The following is a 19,728-nucleotide window of genomic DNA, read 5'->3' as shown; positions in this document are numbered from 1 at the left end:
GCCTGGTGCACTGGTGGCCATGCGAGGCGTTGTTGCTGGACTCACAGAGTCAATGGTTCATCCTGTGGCCTTCAGAGGCCCTAGGAGAGGTGGGGTCAGCAGGTCTCCGTGGCAGAGCACCTGTGTCCAGAGCTGCCCCGAGTGTGAGGAGATCGGACCCCAGCAGCGGGTCTGGACTCCCAGGGACCCACAGTTTACCCTGGCAACTTACCTGTTTTTGAGAGGCCTCCTGTGGCTCAGCCCCTTCAGGAGTCGGGTGAAATCCCTCACAGCTGCACATGCCCTGGAGCGCAGTGCTGTTAGTGCGCCTGTGTCCAGGACTCCAGGACCCCTCTGGGGCTGGGTCTGCCCCTCGCCGTGTCCCTTTCACCACGCCTCCCCTCCCTAACTCTGAAACCGGACAGACCCAGTCCCCTCCAGTCATCACGTCCCCCTTCACCTTCCTGCTGTGGGTCCCCCTGGACACTCCCTTGCACACTGGCTTCTGCTCTTCCCCCTTGTCACCCGCTGCCTCCAGATGGCTCTCGTCTGACCCTCAGCCACAGTCCTCACTGTCAGGCGCTCCCAGCTCCTGCCCTGCGGCCTCGGTGCCTCCCCCCCACAGCACCCTTGACCCTGACCTCCAAGCCCAGCTTCATGTCCTGAGCTCTCTGCAGGCTCCCTGCCCGCCCTCCACAGCCAGGGCTCCCTCCCGAGGACTGGCCTGCAGCGTGGTTCCGGCAGCCCCTTGGCTGGGGAGCCCGTCGGCCAGCGCTCTTGTTGGCTTGCTCTGCTGCTGTGACTAGAAGACTGACGGACGACTTTAGAGGAGGAAGTCTACGTGGGGGCTCATGGCTTCAGCGGTCTCAGCCTAGAGAGCAGGCTGGGCTGGGGTGCGCTGGCACCCGAGTCTCACTTCTAACCTCCTGGCCGCTGCTTCCCCCACATGGCCACGCCACCCAGAGGAACACCTTAACAGGAGAGTGGCTCCCGGAGACAGGCCGCGCTCGTCCCCCTTCAACCACCAGGAGAGGGGCGGAGTGCCCACAGGGGCAGGCATGTGTGAGGCATGGGCTCCGAAGGGAGGCAAGGTGGGAGCCCTGTCAGGGAAAGACTGCCTGATCAGGGGCCACCAGCCTGCAGGTGTCCACGTTTGGTCTCATGAACCGTTCACTAAAGGATGTATCCGCCCTGAAAGAGCAAGTGCTGCGGCCTGGCCCACCGTTGGCTCACCCCTGCACGTGCCTGTGCTGACCAGGTGTAGTGGAGCACAGCTGTAGCTAGGCTGAGGGGCCCGGTGGTGTCCAGCCCTTCAACCTCCCCTGGAGGCCCAGCATGCCCTGGAATTGAGGTCCACTCCCAGGAGGCAGAGGGGAGGAACCAGTGACCCCACAGCCCAGCCACAAAGCAGCTGCTTGTCAGGAAGGAGACGCTTGTTGCGGTGGACATGGGAGTGCCGGGAGCAGCCTCTGGGCAGTTTCCTCATCAGCCCCGCCGGGCCCACAGGCCTGTCGGTTTCCAACACTCCCTAGCCATTGGAAGCTGACCACACCCTGGACTCACCCAGGTGCCAAAGCAGCGGGTCCTTCAGTGTGGGTTCTCCAAGGCTTTGGATACTGTGGTGGTGACTTCTAAAATGGTCTTCAAGAATTCTGCCCCTGGTGTGCAGGCAGGCCTCTCGCCTGTGGGGGGCCTGGGGCTGGGAGGCATTTTGTGTCTGTGACTGTGCCTTGTGATGTGATTAACGTCCCAAGAAGTTGTCTGTGAATTAATGAAAAGGGAGACCATTTGAGTGGGACTGGCCTAATCAATTGAGTTCTTGAACAGGGCAGGTTCTCGCTGAGGTACAACTTCAAAGTCTGGGAGGGATTTTCCTGCTGACCTTGAGGAAGGAAGCACCACCTGGGAATTGATGCTCTCCTGGCTGGAAACAGGACAGATGCAAATGCTGAGAGCAGTTCTCACCTGGCAGAGAGCAGGAAAGTGGGACCTCCGTCCTGAGAGCCAGGCACTGAACTCTGCCAGCAGGGCCCCGCCGCTTCCCATGACCCCAGTCTCAGCAAACACCTCAGTGTCAGCTGGGAATTGAGACCCCAAGCAGGGATGTTGCTTTGTGTGCCACAGAAACAGGAGCCGGCTACCGGACCTGCTCGCGTGGGGATGTGTGCCTGGCCGTGCAGACCAGAAGACGGTTGGAAGCCACTGCCCAGGTGGCTCTCCTCTGTCCACTCTGAAATGAGCTGATGGATGCAGCGGAACTCTTCGCCTCCCAGTCGGGCCAGTGTTCTGCCTCCTGGAGATGATTCCCGACTCTCAGTTTTGAAGTGAGAGATGGAGGGAGAGACACAGGCTCACGGTGTCAGCACCCATGGCCACCATGGCATTCAGCCCATGGGATGGGCGATGAACTGTAAAGCCAAGGCTGACCATGTCGGGCACAGCCAGGCGCTCTCAGCCACAGGGACAGTGAGTGAGGCTGGTGACCATCCCCAAACAACTTCAAGAGGTGGTGCCTCGGGGGGGGGGGGCAGCAGGGGCCCATGGGCACTAAAAGGCCAAGTCCATGGAGACAGCAGCACCTATGAGGAATGACTGGGCCTGTGGGGACAGCGTAGGGGCAGCCTGGGTTGGCAGACTGTGAGGGGCAGCAAGAGGGACTCAGGGCAGATGTTGGGAGCACGGGGGGTGTCTCTGGACACAGCAGCCCTGGCTGGTGTCCCGAGGTCACTGTGGGGAGTGCTTGCCTCACCACGCGCATGCTGGGAAGGTGCTGTGGCTGGGCTCCCCGAGGTGGTGGATGGAGGCAGCTCCTCCCCGGGCTCTGAGCCCTGTGGTCACCTTGTGGCTGCTGGGGAGCGGACGCCTCTGGAGCACAAGCCTGTTCAGGGCCCGGCTTGTTGTTTTTGTCTTTGTTTTTGGATTTTTGGTCATGGTGATGAAACCCAGTGCTGCCCTACCAGTGAGCCATATCCCAGCCCTTTTTATTTTTATTTTATTTTGAGGCAAGATCTTGCTAAGTTGTGAGGCTCTCTGGCCTCAGCCTCCCAAGTCGCTGGGACTACAGGTGGGCACCCCGCGCCCAGCCTGGTGGTCTCCTAGGTCATCTGGTTTTCCACCCACTTCCATGTTCTGAGAGGTTCTCTTGGTCTTCCTTAGAGGAACTCTTGGAGGCAGCCGGGAGGACCCTGGTGCCTGAGGCTGGACAGGCATGGAGGTACTTTACTGTGGACGTCCCTGTCCTTGGGCCTTTGGTTCTTCCCAGTGTGTGTGGCTGGCTGTACTCTGTCCCCGTGGTGACTCTGGCAGGTGGGATCTGTTTCTTCCTCCTATTTTCTAGGCATAGAGGGATAAAGCCATGTGGACCAGGCACTACCCAGTGTTGGGCCATAGGGCACCTTGCTGGTGGCCATGCCTCTCCACCTCCCGCTCCCTGCCCTCAGGAGGCCAGGTCCCGATCCCCTGCCTCGCGGGGGCTGGTGGGTTCTGTGAAGGAATCTCGCTGCCGTGACTCGCGCTGACCTCACACTGGTGGCTCTGTGCCATCACTGGGCATTCTGGGGGGAGCAGAGCTCCCTCCTCAGACCCCGCTGGCGAGGCCCTGCGGGCCTGGAAGGCTTCCTTTCGTCCCTCTGGCCGGCTGGCTGTTGCAGTGATGGACGCCTGGGGATCTCTGGTGCTTCTGCTGCGGCTCTCGCTGGGCTGCCTGCCTCTCTTGTGCTTGCCTCAGGCAGATGGGGTCCCTGACAATGGAAGCACCACCGACCTGACAGGTAGCTGTCCAGGGGAGGTTCAGGGGAGGTTCAGGGGAGGCCGGGGTGGGGTGGCTGGTGCCCGCCTTTCACGGCCACAGGCCCTCTCCCCAGGCAGTGAGGAGTCCCAGCGGCTCAGCAACCTCTCAGAGATGCTGGCGAAGGGCTACAGCATCATTCCTTCTGGAACTCCCGCGACCCTCTCCCCTGCTCCAGGTGCGCCTGCCCTGCTCACTGTGGGGCGGGTGTGCCGGGTGCTGCTCCCACAGAGCTGTGCAAGGCCCGCGACAGGCGCCCTGGGAAGCCAGGCCGAGCCCTCCCCTCCCTGCCAGCCTGCTCTCGCCTGAGGGACTGTGCTGCCTCCGGTGGGCCCACTCCCCCAGACCACAGGGAAGGTCTGACTTCCATCACAGCTCGGTCCTTCACTGCCACTTGTCTTTCTGTGTCACCGTCCCCTCCCCTAAATGGGGATTGAACCCAGGGGCACTCTAACACTGAGCTACGTACCCAGCCATTTTTATTTTTATTTGAGGCAGGGTCTCACTAAGTTGCTGAGGGTGGTCTGGAACTTGCAGTCTTCCCACCTCACCTCAGAATTGCTGGGGTTATAGGCCTGGGCCACCGTTCCCAGCTTATGCTTTGCTTTTTAACTTGAGAACGGGAAGCTGTTTGTCTTAAAACAGCAGAGCCCACCCTGCCTGTCTGTGAGGCCAGGCAGCAACGCTGAGTCTCGGTCTGGACCTGGGAGAGGCTGTCGCACCATGTCCTGGTGTGCGGCATGTATTCTGTGTGGTGTGTGTCTCAGGAGGGGCTCTGTGCTCGCCCACCGGCTCTGGCCCCATCTGTGACACAAGCTCTGGGGCCTAGATGTCCGAGCTCATGTGACTGCAAAGGTGGACAGCATCCAAACACAGGGTTTTCTGGTTGTTTTTCCTCTTTAAAGTGCCAGGGACAGAACCCAGGGCTGTGCATGCTGCGCAAGGGCTCTACCACAGAGCTGCACCCAGGCCTGACTACGGTCCCTGAGACTGGGTGCCACCAGCACACCCTGCTTTTGCCCAGCACCTCACAGTGTCTCCTGGTGTTGGCCCCTGACCAGCAGCCTTTACGTCTGGAGAGGTGGAGACCGCCAGGCTCCCTGTCTAATGCCAAGTCATGTCCCCACTCTCCCTAGTTGACCTGGAGCCTAACTTTGCCTTTGATCCTCTTCAAAGCCCAAACAGAGAGACCTGCTGAGCCCACCCACCAGCTCACTGTCTCCGGGAGGACTACAGGTGAGCTGAGGGGCCTGGGAGGGTAGAGGTCCATTCACAGCGGGGCTGAGCTGGGTGGGCCCCAGGCCCTCACCCCAGGGCAGACCACCTCTGAGCAGACTCTAGTGCAGCGTCCCTCAGAGGGTGAGTGGAGAGGGTCCCACTCCACAGAGGAGGACACCAGCGCTGGGGTCAGCTCCAGCTCCCTTTGAGTGACACCGAGGTGTGACCTCATACACACAGCTGAGTGGCCTTTCCAGCAGCATCTCTTCCTGCAGATTTGTCCCCTGGAGCACACTGAGGGTGGCCACTGGGCCCTGCTGCTCCTTCTGCCTCTTGAAGTCTGCCCTTCTCTTCCTTTGTGTGCTCCTTGCCATCCCCTCTGCCTTAAACGCACCCCAGAAGGCAGGAAAGAGTAGCCCAGGGCGTAATGGCTCGGGTGGGATCCTCCCTTCCCAGGAGTGTTGGGGGACTGCTATCTACCCGTCTCTCTCCTCCTAGAGAGGGGACGGCTACCTATCCTTTGCCCCTTCTCTCTAGAAGGGGCACCTCTGGCCCCCAAGCATCAAAGCATGGGGAAGTGCAGAGAAGGAGAACCAGTCGATGTAGCTGTGGTCCTGAACACGCAGGGTCTTCCCAGAGCTCAGGGGTGCGCCTTTCACTCACAGGTTCCCAGCACGCGCCCAGGCACCTAGTGCCCCCCCCAGGCAATGGGACCCCACATGTTTCATGAGCTCGCACCAGGGCTGGCCTGTGGCAATGCTTGCTGCTCCTGGGCTTCAGGGGCGGTGGCTCTGACCAGAGGGCAGGGATTGTGGTCTAATCAGGCCCTGGAAAAGCTAGCTGTGTCTTGACAGCTTCTCCTGGGACCGGACACTGTGGTGTTTAGTTTTGTTGGTCCTGGGGATTGAGCCAGGGACACTCCACTGGTGAGCTTCATCCCCAGTCATGTTTTTTTTTAAATTTTGAGACAAGGCCTTGCACATACAACCCTCCTCCTCAGCCTCCCCGTCACGGGGCCCCTTAGCTGCTGATCCTGTGGAGTGCTGCTACCTCCCTTGTGACGAGAAGTGTGTTGAAACCACACCGCCCTGGGTTATGGCCGGAGCCCTGTGGGGACAGTTCCCAGGACAGTGCTCTCATGGATGGGACTAGTGCCTTAGAAGTCCAGAGAAGGATCTGGCCTCTGTTAGGGCAGCCAGGGGCCCCCAGTGCCCAGTCCAGAGCTGGGGAAGCACAGCCCTGCTGTCTAGAAGCCAACAGGTTTATGGTGCTTTGGAACAGCAGGCTGCACAGGATGCAGTACACGATGCATTCACTCCGATCTCATGATCCTGCCCTCTGACCCCATGGCTTCCTCCAGGATGCACCCGCCCTCCTTCCCCATCTGTAGCAAAGCTCCTCTGACTCCTCCTCTCCTTGAGCCTGCTCACTTGGGCTTGGTTCTCACACAAGCAATCCTGCCTCTTCCATTGTCTCTAATGGCCTCCCATTGGCCACTTTCAGTCTCATGGCACCTGACCATGAAACTGCTGCTCTTCCCTCTGCAACATTTCGCTGTGAACACATGCAGACATTCAGGAAGCTGTCAGAGCTGCAGAGAACCCTGGGCACCCATGGCTCACCATCTACGGTGGTTACCTGGACTCCCAGAGCCCGGCGGGCCAGGTGGTTTGTGTAGCATCAAGCTGCATTTCCACCTCAGGGCACTTTTCGGCTGTCAGAAAAGTCTCCGTCCTGGTGCTGGACGGCTGGTGCCTGGGAAGGGGCTGTGCTTACAGGTTTCTTTAGGCCCTCAGAGAATATGGATCCCATGGGAATGTCACAACTTTTTAACATGAACAGCAACACTGGAAACACTACCTCTTAGAAGTTGTTACAAGAGCCATTTGAGGAAAGTGATTTGTAATGTAGAAAGTTGAAGCTTAGACAACTTAAGCAGCTGCCATATCTACCTGGTAGGTTGCCTGCAGTGAGATTGCATTCTTCACACTGAAAGGACATCTTTTCTGAGCTGCTGTGATTGAATATGGAATGATACTGTATATTTTCAACTAACAGAGAGCTAGCTGTGTCTTGAATAAGGATAGCTGCCCTGGATGACTTCAGAACATTGCTTACCATGCATCAAACAGGAGTCAGGATCCTCACAGACTGAAGCAGATTGGCCTTGACCAGATCTGGGATGAATTCAGAGCTGGGATTGAGCAAATGAACACTAGACAAAGCCAAGTCTCAATTCATGGAACTCCACGTATAGCCTCCTGCTGGAGCTGAAATTCATGTTTAGAATTTTGATCATCTACTATTTGGATCTTTGAATTATTAGAAATTTACTTTGTGCTTTCTCTTCCCGGTCCATCCTATATAATAATCACCAACTTTGGAGGAAAAAGAAACTTCTCCATTCTATATCACTGCTGAGACACAAGGTGAAAGAGGCCAAGCATGGGACTGGATATAGACAACTGGCAGGTTTTATAAGTAGCTGAGTAATGTACCTGTTTTTTTCTGTTCAACTTGTACAAACAATAATTCCCTAGTAATTGTTTTAAATTTCAGATAATGTAAAGAAGAGCAAAACATCTGAGTTCACAAAGACCAGCCATGGCTTTATAGCACAGACCATAACCCTGAAATCGGACTCTTGGAACAGAGGTTCGTAGAATCCTACCCCAAATTGCCCAGTAATCCCCTTTCATTACAGTACCAGATGAGCTGAGGAAGTCTAGTCTGATTCTTAGAACTAAGCCATTCTCCATGCAGCTACACAATGACAGGTGAAAAGTACCCATCAATGACAGGTGTTGCTCTAGGGACCAGAATGTCCCCAGATGACAGGTGTCTCCATGGGGATCAGTATATACTCAGATGACAGGGTCTCTGTGGGGATCAGGATGTACCCAGATGACAGCTACTGTTCTAGGGATCAGTATATCCCCAGATGACAGATGTCATTATAGAAACCAGTATAACTACTGAGCAAGAGATGACTTTGAGGATTGGAGGTAGATTTTTAAAAAAGGCAGGATTGGGATTGTGGCTCAGCAGTAGAGCGCTTGCCTAGCATGTGCGAGGCCCTGGGTTCGATCCTCAGCACCACATAAAAATAAATAAATAAAGGTATTGTGTCCAACTACAACTAAAAAATAAAAAAAATATTTAAAAAATAAAAAAGGCATCAGAGATTGTTGGGAACTAAAATTATATTTGTTTATACAGCCTGTGCAATATAGCCTTAGTATATTTAAGAAATTAAGAATATATTCTTAAAGGTATTTTTTGTCTTCTATTCTCTTTGTAATAGCAGTGTGATTAACACATGTTAGTTGAGAAATTCAGCTAAAATGAGATTTTTGAGCACTTGTATTCTTTCTATGTCAGCAATGATTCCGCACCGACCTGCTCTTGTTCAAGTGATTCTAATCGCGTGTGTAGCCTTCAGCATTGCTCTGGTATGTGGGATCATGGTCTCCTATATGATACAGTAAGTGCATGTGGAAGAACACCCACTATCCTTAGGTGACAACTTCATGAGTGTATCATTTAGTGTCAAAGGGTGATGATCCTCCTGCTGCTGCTAAGTTATTATAGTCATTGTACATTTCCAGACCCATGTTTTCAAAATACCAATCATGTTTAGGTTGGGTCATGATGTAACTCAAAAGGAAAAGAAAAGAAACAATACAGCTTAGTATAACAGAAAACTTGGGAAAAGATTGCAGCTATTAAAGTAAAGGCCCATTTTTGAAACTTTTGGAAAGATACTTGCACATTTGTGAAGAAAGACACATTTCCTGTGGTGGGCTGGCCATGGGAGGGATTTGAAAACATCAGGCCAGTGCCCTCTGAGTGTGGTGTTCTAGAGTGAGTTTGATACTTTGGAATCACCCAGCACAGAGGGAGGAGATAAATGTGCTCTCTTTTTGTCTGCAAATTTGCTGATGCTGTCCAGGGAAACAGTAGCTTTTGGGGAAGATATTATACCCTCTCAACATAAGTAAAGCTTGGAATCGGGCTCTTTCAGGTGACATGGTATTTTAAAAATTAGTTATAAAGTGGGGGCTGGGATTGTGACAAGAGCACTTGCCTAGCATGTGTGAGGCACTGAGTTTGATTCTCAGCACCATATAAAAGTAAATAAATAAAACAGAGGTAAAAAATTAGTTGTCAACCATGATCCCAGCCCATCTGCTGCCCAGGAGGAGGAGCAGCAGATGACCATGACCCTGGCCTGCCTGCAGCATGGTAGGAGCAGAGTGACCCTTGAACATTGCTAGAGACGAAGACATTCAGACAATATGAAAAAACAAGGGAAGAAAGTGCCCACACAATAATAGATTCCATTGACAACACAGTACATGAAATGTCAGAGAAGGAGTTCAGAATGTACAAAATTAAAATGGTCTGCAAAGCAAAAAATGCACTAAGAGAGAAAATGATTGATTGCTCCTACAAAGAGATAAGAAAGGAATTACAGGTGGCAAGATTGGGAAGAAAAGAGATACTCTGAAAAGAAAACCCAAGCAGAAATCCTTGAAATGAAGGAAACAATAAACCAAACAAAAAATTCAACAGAAAGCATCGACAACAGACTAGATCACTTGGAAGATAGAATCTCAGGCAATGAAGACAAAATATATAATCTAGAAAATAAAGTTGACCATACAGTGAAGATAGTGAGAAGCCATGAACAGAACCTCCAAGAATTATGAGACAACATGAAAAGACCAAGAATCACCAGGGTATACAGGAAGGCACAAATACAAACCAAATGAATGTACAGTCTCTTCAATGAAACGATAGCAGAACATTTTCTAAACATGAAGAATGAATTGATTTCAATCAAACACAAGAGGCTTACAGGACACCAGATGTACAAAATTTCAATGATCCACACCAAGGCATACTATGATAAAAATGCCTAACATACAGAATAAGGAGAGAATTGTAAAAGCTGCAAGAGAAAATGATTAGATTACATATAGGGGGAAACCAATTTGGATTGCAGCAGATTTCTCATCCCAGACCATCAAAGCTAAGAGATCCTGGAACAACATATTCCAAGCTCTGTAAGAAAATGGATGCCAACCAAGAATCTTATACCCAGCAAAATTAAGCTTCAGATTTGATGATAAAATAAAAATTTCCCACCATAAACAAAAATTAAAAGAATTTACAATGAGAAAGCTGGCACTACAGAATATTTTTGGCAAATAATCCATGAGGAAATGAAAAACAACCATGAAAATCAGCAAAGGGAGGAACTACACTAAAGTAACATACAATCAAAGGAGAAACCAACTCAAGTTAAAAACCGAAAATACACCAAAATGACTAGGAATACAAACCATGTCTCAATAGTAACCCTGCATGTTAATGGCCCAACCTATCAAAAGACATAGACTGGTAGATTGGATAAAAAAATCAAACAATATGCTGCCTTCAAGAGGCTCATATCATAGGAAAAGACATCCACAGACTGAAGGTGAAAGGATGGGAAAAAACATATCACTCACATGGGGCATATAAACAGGGGTTTCCATACTAATATCAGATAAAGTGGACTTCAAACCAAAGTTAGTAAAAGGGATGCTGCTTAAGGGAACCATACACCAATAAGACATAACAATCATAAAAATCTATGCCCCAAACAATGGAGCATCTACATATGTCAAACCCTTCTCAATTTCAAGAAGCAAATAGATCCCAACACAGTAATATTGGGTGACTTTAACACACCTCTCTCACCACTGGATAGATATCCCAAACAAAAACAAATCAAAGAAACTATAGAACCCAATAACACAATGATTTAGACTTAACAGACATATATAGAGTATTTCATCCACCATCAAGTGAATATACCTTCTTCTGAATAGCACATGGTTTCTTCTCTAATATAGACCATATATTATGCCACAAAGCAACTCTCAGCAAATAAAAAAAATACTACCCTGTATTCTAGCAAATCATAGTGGAATGAAACTAGAAATTAATGATAAAATAAAAATTATTTAATATATTTAGCCTCCAACACTTGGAGACTAAATATATTAAATAAGCAATAGGTAGCAGAAGATATCAGAGAGGAGATAAAAAAATTCCTAGAGGTAAATGTGAATACTGATACAACATATCAAAATCTCTGGGACACTACAAAGGCAGTGCTAAGAGGAAACTTCACTGCATTGAGCTTATTCATCAAAAAAGTCAACAAATTTAATTACATCTCAAAGTCTTATTAAAAGAAGAAATCAACACCATAAGAAATAGAAGACAGGAAATAATTAAAATCAGAGCTGAAATCAATGAAAATGAAACAAAAAAACATTTTTTTAATTGAAAAAAATGAAAAGCTGGTTCTTTGAAAAAATAAGTAAAATTGATAAATCCTTAGCCATTCTAAAAGGAGAGAGAAAACTCAAATTACTAAAATTTGTGATGAAAGAGAAAATATCATGATGACACTATTGAAATACAGAGATAATTAGAAATTATTTTGAAAATTTATACTCCAATGAGAGAGAAAATCTCAATGACACAAATTTCTATAAACATATGATCTACCCAAACTGAATCAGGAGGACATAGGCATTTAAACATTAATTTCAAGCAAGGAAATAGAAGATGCCATCAAAAGCCTACCAACCAAGAAAGCCCAGGACCACATGGATTCTCAGACAAGTTCTATAAGATCTTCCAAGAAGAACTAATAACAATACTCAAATTATTCCATGAAATAGAAAAGAAATTCCAAATTCATTCTATGAGGCTAGCATCACTTTGATACCAAAACCAGACAAAGACACATCAAGGAAAGAAAACTTTAGACGAATATCCCTGATGAACATAGATGCAAAAATTCTCAATAAACTCTGGCCAGAGGCAAACAACAACATATTAGAAAGATTGTGCACCAAAATCAAGTGGGGTTCATCCCAGGGATGCAAGGTTGGTTCAACATATGGAAATCAATAAACATAATCCATCACATCAATAGACTTAAAGACCAGAATCACAATTATCTTAATAAATGCTAAAAGAGCATTCAACAAAATACTGCACCTCTTCATGTTCAAAACACTAGAAAAACTAGGAATAGTAGGATCATACTTCAACATTGTAAAAGCTATCTATGCTAAGCCGAAGGCCAACATCATTTTATTTTATTTTTTTATTAGTTGCTCAAGACAATACAATGATCATGACATATCATACATTTGATTCAAATAGGGTATGAATTGTCATTTTTCCACGTGTACAAATTGCAGGATCACATTGGTTATACATCCATGTGTATACCTACAGCAATCCTAGTGTCACCAACATCATTTTAAATGGAGAAAAATTGAGAGCCTTCTAAAAACTGGAACAAGACAGGGATATTGTCTTTCATCACTTCTGTTCAACATAGTCCTTGAAATTGTAGCCAGAGCAATCAGACAAAAGAAATTAAAGGGATACACATAGGAAAAGAAGAACTCAAACTATAACTCTTTGCCAATGACATGGAATTGATCCCCAAAAAAAATTCCATCAGAAAACTTCTAGAACTAATGAATAAATTCAGCAAAGTAGCAGGGTATAAAAATATCCATAAATAAAAGGCATTTCTATACATAAGTGATGAATCCACTGAAAGAGAAATTAGGAAAATCACCTCATTCAAAATAGCCACAGAAAATACAAAACACTTGGAAATCAATCTAACAAAGGAGGTAAAATACCTACACAATAAAAACTACAGAATACTAAAGAAGGAAATTGAAGAAGAACTTAGAAGATGGAAAGATCTCCTGTGCTCTTGGATAGACAGAATATTCAAAATGGCCATAATACCAAAACTGTTATACAGATTTAATGGAATTTCTATTAAAATCCCAGTGAAATTCTTCATAGAACTTGAAAAAGCAATCATGAAATTCATCTGGAAAAATAAGAGACCCAGAATAGCTAAAGCAATCCTTAGCAAGAAAAGTAAATCAGGAAGCATCACTATACCAGACCTTAAACTATATTATAGAGCAATAGTAACAAAAATAGCATGGCATTGGCACTAAAATAGACATGTATAACAATGGTACAGAGTAAAAGAGACAGAGACAAACCCACATGAAAACAGTAATCTCATATTAGACAAAGGCACCAAAAACATACATTGGAGAAAGGGTAGCCTCTTCAACAAATGGTGCTGGAAAAACTGGAAATCCATATGTAGCAAAATGAAATTAAACTTCTGTCTCTCCCCATGCATAAAAGTGAACTCAAAGTGGACCAAGGATCTAGAAATTACACCAGAGACTCTGCACCTAATAGAAGAAAAAATAGGCTCAAATCTTTATCGTGTTGGATTAGTTCCCAACTTCCTTAACAAGAGTCCTAAAGTGCAAGAAATAAAAGCATGAATCAGTAAATGGGAGGGATTCAAACTAAAATGCTACTTCTCAGCAGAGGAGACAATCATTGAGGTGTAGAGAGAGCCTACAGTATGGGAGCAAATTCTTACCACACGTACATCAGATAGAGCACTAATCTCTGGGATATATAAAGAACACAAACAATACCAAAAAAAAAAAAAAAAAAAAGAAACAACCCAATCAATAAATGGGCTAAGGAACTGAACAGACACTTGTCAGAAGAAGATGTACAAGTGATCAACAAATGTATGAAAAAGTGTTCAACATCTTTAGTAATTAGAGAAATGCAAATTAAAACTAAGATTTCATCTCACCCCAGTCAGAATGGCAGTTATCAAGAATACCAGCAATAATAAGTGTTGGAGAGGATGTGGGGGGAAAAGGTACTCATAGAATGCTGGTGGGACTGCAAATTGGTGCAACCATTTTAGAGAGCAGTGAGGAGATTCCCAGAAAACTTGGAATGAAACCACCATTTGATCTAGTTATCCCATTCCTCAGTCTATACCCAAAGGACTTAAAATCAGCATACTATAGTGACATAGCCACACCAATGTTTATAGCAGCTGAATTCACAATAGCTAAAATGTGGAACCAACCTAAATATCTATCAATAGTCAATAGACAGACACTGATATATATACACAATGTAATATTACTCAGTATTAAAATAGAATAAAATTATGGCATTTGCAGGTAAATGGATGGAGTTGGAGAATATTATGCTAAGCTTAGTTAGCCAATCCCAAAAAACTAAAGGGCAAATGTTTTCTTGGATTAGTGGATGTTGATCTATGATGAGGGTAGCATAGGAAGAATGGAGAAACTTTGGATTGGGCAAAGGAGAGGGTGTAGAGGGGTTATGAAGATAGGAAAGATGGTGGAATGAGATGGATATCATCACCCTAGGTACATGTGTAATTGCACCAATGGTGCATCTTTATACTGTATATAACCAGAGAATGGAAATGTTGCACTCCACTTGTGTACAATGAATTGAAATGCATTCTGCTGTCATATATAACTAAGTAGAACAAATAAAAGATTAAAAAAATTAGTTGTAAAGTGACATTGTGCTATTGGCCCAGAGTCTACACTGTGCTTCCTACTCCCAGGAGTTCCACCCACCCATCAGAAACAGCCCCAGAAGTACAAATGTATTTGCTCTTTGAGGATTAGGTGTGAGAACAAGGAACATATTGCCACACATGGAATGTTTTTAAGAAAGCCACTCAAAGACCACTTTGGACTAGGTCAACTGAAGGTAAAATGAGATGGAAAGTAAAATGGGAGGTGTTCCACTAACCAGCATGGAGCCTGCTGTTTGGTTCTGGGTTATCTGAGGTGATAATCTGGGTTGACTTAATGGGTGTAACTGAAATGTGATTAATTACTATGGGAAATACGTTAACAAATCTCAAGCTTCTAACTTAGGTCACTAAAACATTGCTGAAGTTCAGTGCTGGATAAAGCACTGACCTACAGTTAACCCTGTGACCATCATCATCTGTGCCACCTCTTATGTGCCTCACAAGTTGCCTAGAGTCTGGGGCAGAAGAAAAACACGTGGCCCCAAAAGCATGCTTTTATGTACTGGTCTCTCTCTACTGGTTTCTCTTTCACAGAAGTAGCTTTCGAAAATACTACTGGCAAGTTTACTTTCATTTAAACCAGGAAGGTAAAATTCTAACAAATTCTAGTTTTGCTTTAGATAAAATATTTCAATTTATGTTGTGACTTTCAATTTTTGAATACAATCTCATTTATTTTAGTGTTTGGAAATGAAAAATCACTTAAAATCAGCATTGGGATCCTATCTTCATTTAAGATTTTAATATTTGGCTTATGTTTTTCGGGGGTCATTCATTTCAATTTTTGAAAATGTTGTGTTAGTATCTATCTTTGTGCCTGGGTGTTTTGGTACCTCTTAGACTCCGTGCTTGAGGTGAAGGCCTAATTCTACCGGATATCATGATCAACTTTGGTAAAGTTTACCAGTCCAGTCCTTGCCATCCATAGCAAGCTCTAGATGCTCCCACAACCTTTCTCATCATGGTCCCCTTAAAATAACTTTCATGACCCGAGTCACACAGAACTGGGAGGGCAATAATGTCAGGAAAAATCAGGACCCTGGGTCATGGTCCACAGTGAACAGGGACAGCAGCTCCCGGATCCACTCCAGGACTGGACCACAGGAAGGGTGACTTCCCTTCAGTAGCCTCAGTTTAAGGGAGTATCAAAAACTCAGTAAGCAGGATAAGTACTATTTTAAGGCAGTACCTTTAAAATTTAGATTAATGCCAAAAAAATCCATAGTGACCAAAATATCAACATTTTCAATACAGAACCAGTGACAGTGCTGGGCTGAGCCATGTTATGGAGCGTCAGCAAAAGGAAGACTTTTAATCCCCACCCGTCTTTATTCAAAATGTTGTTATTGTGTTTCTGATACATTTTTGGCTTTAGTTTTTATTTCGTAATGTATTACATTGAATTATGATTTATCTTGATGGTAGGTTTTCTGTTTGTTTTTACCAACCCCTTAAATTTTGTACCCAATGTGAGTGCCTCATTCATTCCTAGTCTTGGCTTTGATCCACAATTTCAGATTATCAGACTCACTCCTTCCTCCAGAATTTGGCCAGTCATTCCAGAAATCTGAGGTCTTCTCATGATCAGTCTTATTTAATCGTCGGCTTCCTCCTCCATCCCCACTAGCCACCTCCTTTGCTGTTAAGATGGTGCACGAGTAAGACAATGATCCATCATGAAAACCGCACCTGAACTCATGTGTTCCTCTCCAGTAGGCTGGTAAAGGCTGAGGAGAAGCAGCAGCTTGCCATGCTTTATGAAAACATTGAGATACCATATGAGGAAGTTTCTGAGGATGAGTCCACCAACCTGCTTCCAGAGAACGAGAAGGAGCTGGGGAAGTTCATCCGTTCAGGTAGTGACGGGCTAGTCTAAGTGGGTACAAGGTCACAAGAAAGCTCGGCCAGCAATTTTTTAATGGTTTAGTTTTTAAAAGCAAAGATAAGTGGGAGATAGTGGATTCCCTGGTAGGAAAGATGGACACCTGTGTCCGTACCCACAGAAGCAGCCATTCTCCTCTATCCTGGAAGGCTGATGGCTGTGTGGCTGCTTGTTTCCTGATGCATGGTGATCCCAAGGACCCTGGGACAGAGTCCAGGAAGTAAACTTTGCAGAACAAAGCTTTCCCTTAAATATAATTGTTTCTATGACTGTTCTCACGTTTAGGACACAGTTATGCAGTTATTTCTCTTGCCTCAGTCTGCTGTGGAGGTAGGTCCAGGATCACAGAACAGATGCCCCTACCCCCAGGGGTGCCTGCCCACTGTGAAGGGGTGGCCTGAATGCTCCTGCTCACTGATCTCTAAAAGTTCTGAGATTCTTGGACACCTGTTACAAACTTCTAGAGGAAACACATGTGTTTCTGTCTGATCAAGTCATACTGATACCCACCTCTGGATTCCCTCTAACAATTCCAGACATGGACAGCCCAAAAGAGCCAAAAGGCCCAGGAGCCCTTTTTATAACCTAATAGAAAATATTTTTTCAATATCTTTTTGTTACATTGGATTATGACTTTTACTTGTTCTTTTTAAAAATTAGGCATTTATAAAGTTTTTATATACAAAAGGGAAATGACATTAAAATTAAATAACATCATCTCAAGAAGCCCACTGCTTGTTCCTTCATTTCCCATGCTGCACCCTTGATCCTTTCTTCTCCACTCTCATTCCTCACTTACTCACATCTCAATAACTTCATCTCTACATTTTAGTTATCAGATTGAAAAGGAGGGAAAATATTGAAAAGAAGAAATTGAGGGAAGAGCAAAAGTTAATGAAAGAAAAGATAAAGGATGCCATGTATGGTGCAAAAATGGAGAATCTGTGAAAGCACATGGGAGAGGCAGGGTGCGCTCACCAGGCTGACAAGACCACATGGCAGCGGTGGCTGAGGACGCAGCAGGACCTGCTTTGAGGGCCCGGAGAAGAGCACTCCAGGGAAAACAGCATAGGAAGTATGTAACAGAAAATAAATTCCTATGATCAGCAACCCTTGCTTCCTAGCTGTGATCATCCACGAACGATTGTAGCTTGATTGGAGAACAGAAGGAATCCACCTGTGTTAAGGGACAAGGAGAAATTGTCAGGATTTTCTTCTCTTGCTCCTCACAGGTTCAGATAGAGGCACAGATAGTTTCTTTGGGCAGGACCCCATACCATGCTAGCAAAAGGCTTTCATTAAACAAAACTTTCTCTTTGTCATTTTCTATCAATTCCAGGCATTTATTTGTGACTATTTTACACATGAAGAGACTGAGGTTGTCACAATAAATGACACCAGATTAAGACAGTCATGCCTGTGGAGGTCAGCTCTCTGGAGCAGAGTGGCCTGCAGTGAGGAGCCATAGACATAGCCAAATGTAGCAAGCTACAAGCCGGGAGCTGCCAAGGGCTGTGAAAACACAAGAGGCAATATTTAGTCTAAATGGTGCAGTTGCTTTGGAAATGTCGGGCAGTTTCTAGAAAGTTAAACACTGAATTACTGCCTGACCCAACAATTCTACTCCTAGATACACATTCAAGAGAATTGAAAACACCTGTCCACACAAAACTTTGCACACAAATATTCATAATGCCATTATTCAGAAGAGCTGAAAGTGGAAACGACCCAAATGTCCACCAGTTGATAAATGGATGAACAAAATGCAATCTATCCATACAATCAGTTTTTTTAGCAATATAAATGAAGTACTGATGTACACCACAACATAAATGAATTCAGAAAACATCATGCTGCTTGTACGGAGCAAGACACATACTATACAACTCCCTTTATACAGAGAACAGTCAAACCTGCAATTGCAGAAAAAGGGTTAGTGGCTCCAGAGCTGGGGGAAGGATGAAATAGGATTGTTAACTAATAGGAATGGTATTTATTTTGGGGGTAATGAAAATGTTTCAAAATTTAATAGTGGTAATGGCTGTTCAATCTTGTGAATATGCTGAAAACCACTGAGTTTCACTTGTGGGTTTTTTTTTTTTTTTTTGTGTGTGTGTGTGTGGGTACACTGGAAATAGAACCCAGGTCCTTGTACATGCTCTATCACTGAGCTTGACTTTCAGAACCCAAAAGTGTACACTTTAAAAGAGAATTGCATGGTATATTAATTCTCAAACGAGCTATTAACAAAACAGATTTAGTCTAACTTGAGGATGAGCTGAAGACAGACCAGTCTCCTGACTTTTGCTTTCAATTTCCATATTTCCTAAACTTGAAAAGTTATAAAAGACAATGTGACACAAGAACAGGGGTGCTGTGTAGTAGAGGCTGGGGCAGTCTAAAGAACCTTTCAGGGCTGGGAATTAGCTCAGTTGGTAGGGTGCTTGCCTTGTATGCAGAAGGCTCTGGGTTGACCTTCAGCACTGCCAAAACAAAAACCCTAAACAACTTTCCAGTCACTAGTTTGAAGCTGCTTGTGGGGTATAGTGAGGGAAAGAACCACATATGGGACAGATGTTCCAGTTGATAGCAGGATGACATAGCAGCCAGGGAGCAGCCTTGATTCACAACTCTCAGGGCCTGGGGGCCTTCAGTGTTCCCAAATACACCCTTATCTCTGCCCAGCTACTCTTAGACAAAATCCTAACTCAGGGAGGCAGTAAAATGAAGTCACTTGCCTTAGTCTGGTTGGCTTTCCTTAACAAGTATCTTAGTTTGGGTGGCTTAAAGGGGAAAAACACATTTACGTCTCATAGTTCTGGCAGCTGAAGTTCAAGATCAGGGTGCTAGCATGGTTGGCTTCTGGTGAGGCATCTTTGAGATGGAAAGGGAGAGAAAATCCTGGCTTTTGTGAGGTTGTAAGTAAGGGTACTAATCCTTCTCACTCTCATGACCTAATTACCTCCCAACATCTCCATTTTCAAATACCATCACAGAGAATTAGAGCTTCAAGGTATGAATTTGGGTGGACACATTCAGTCTACAGCAACTGCTTTTCAAAACATTACCTGCTACCACTGCCATCAGCTTGCTCATTTGATAGACAACATGGCAAAACAAGCTTTAATGTCCATCAACAAATAACACTGCTCAGCTGTGGAACCTCCAAAATCAGTGCGAGGACCAACCAGTCTCCAAAGCCCGACTGGACGCATCAATGCCCTCCAGTCGTGCCCTGGCGCTTCCCGGCGTCCTTCGCGGCAGCCCCTCTCCTTCCACGGAAACACGTCACCCAGCCGCGCCTGCGCCGGGCGGCACTTCCGCCACACTCGCGCTCGGGGCGGGACTTCCGGA

At 46.0% G+C, this 19,728-nt stretch overlaps 1 protein-coding gene across 1 annotated transcript; it reads left to right on the top strand.

Moving 5' to 3' along the window:
- Positions 1-3,631: 3,631 nt before the first annotated feature.
- On the top strand, positions 3,632-16,368 carry C15H19orf18 (chromosome 15 C19orf18 homolog). Its single transcript, XM_078033281.1, has 4 exons — positions 3,632-3,749; positions 3,843-3,944; positions 8,366-8,468; positions 16,209-16,368. The coding sequence occupies exons 1-4, from the start codon at positions 3,632-3,634 to the stop codon at positions 16,366-16,368; spliced, it is 483 nt and encodes a 160-aa protein (XP_077889407.1).
- Positions 16,369-19,728: the final 3,360 nt, after the last annotated feature.

The sequence above is a fragment of the Ictidomys tridecemlineatus genome, chromosome 15, assembly GCF_052094955.1.
Source record: "Ictidomys tridecemlineatus isolate mIctTri1 chromosome 15, mIctTri1.hap1, whole genome shotgun sequence".
NCBI lineage: Eukaryota > Metazoa > Chordata > Mammalia > Rodentia > Sciuridae > Ictidomys > Ictidomys tridecemlineatus.
The sequence above is the reverse complement of the archived record's forward strand: the minus strand, read 5'-3'. Positions and strand labels throughout refer to the sequence as shown.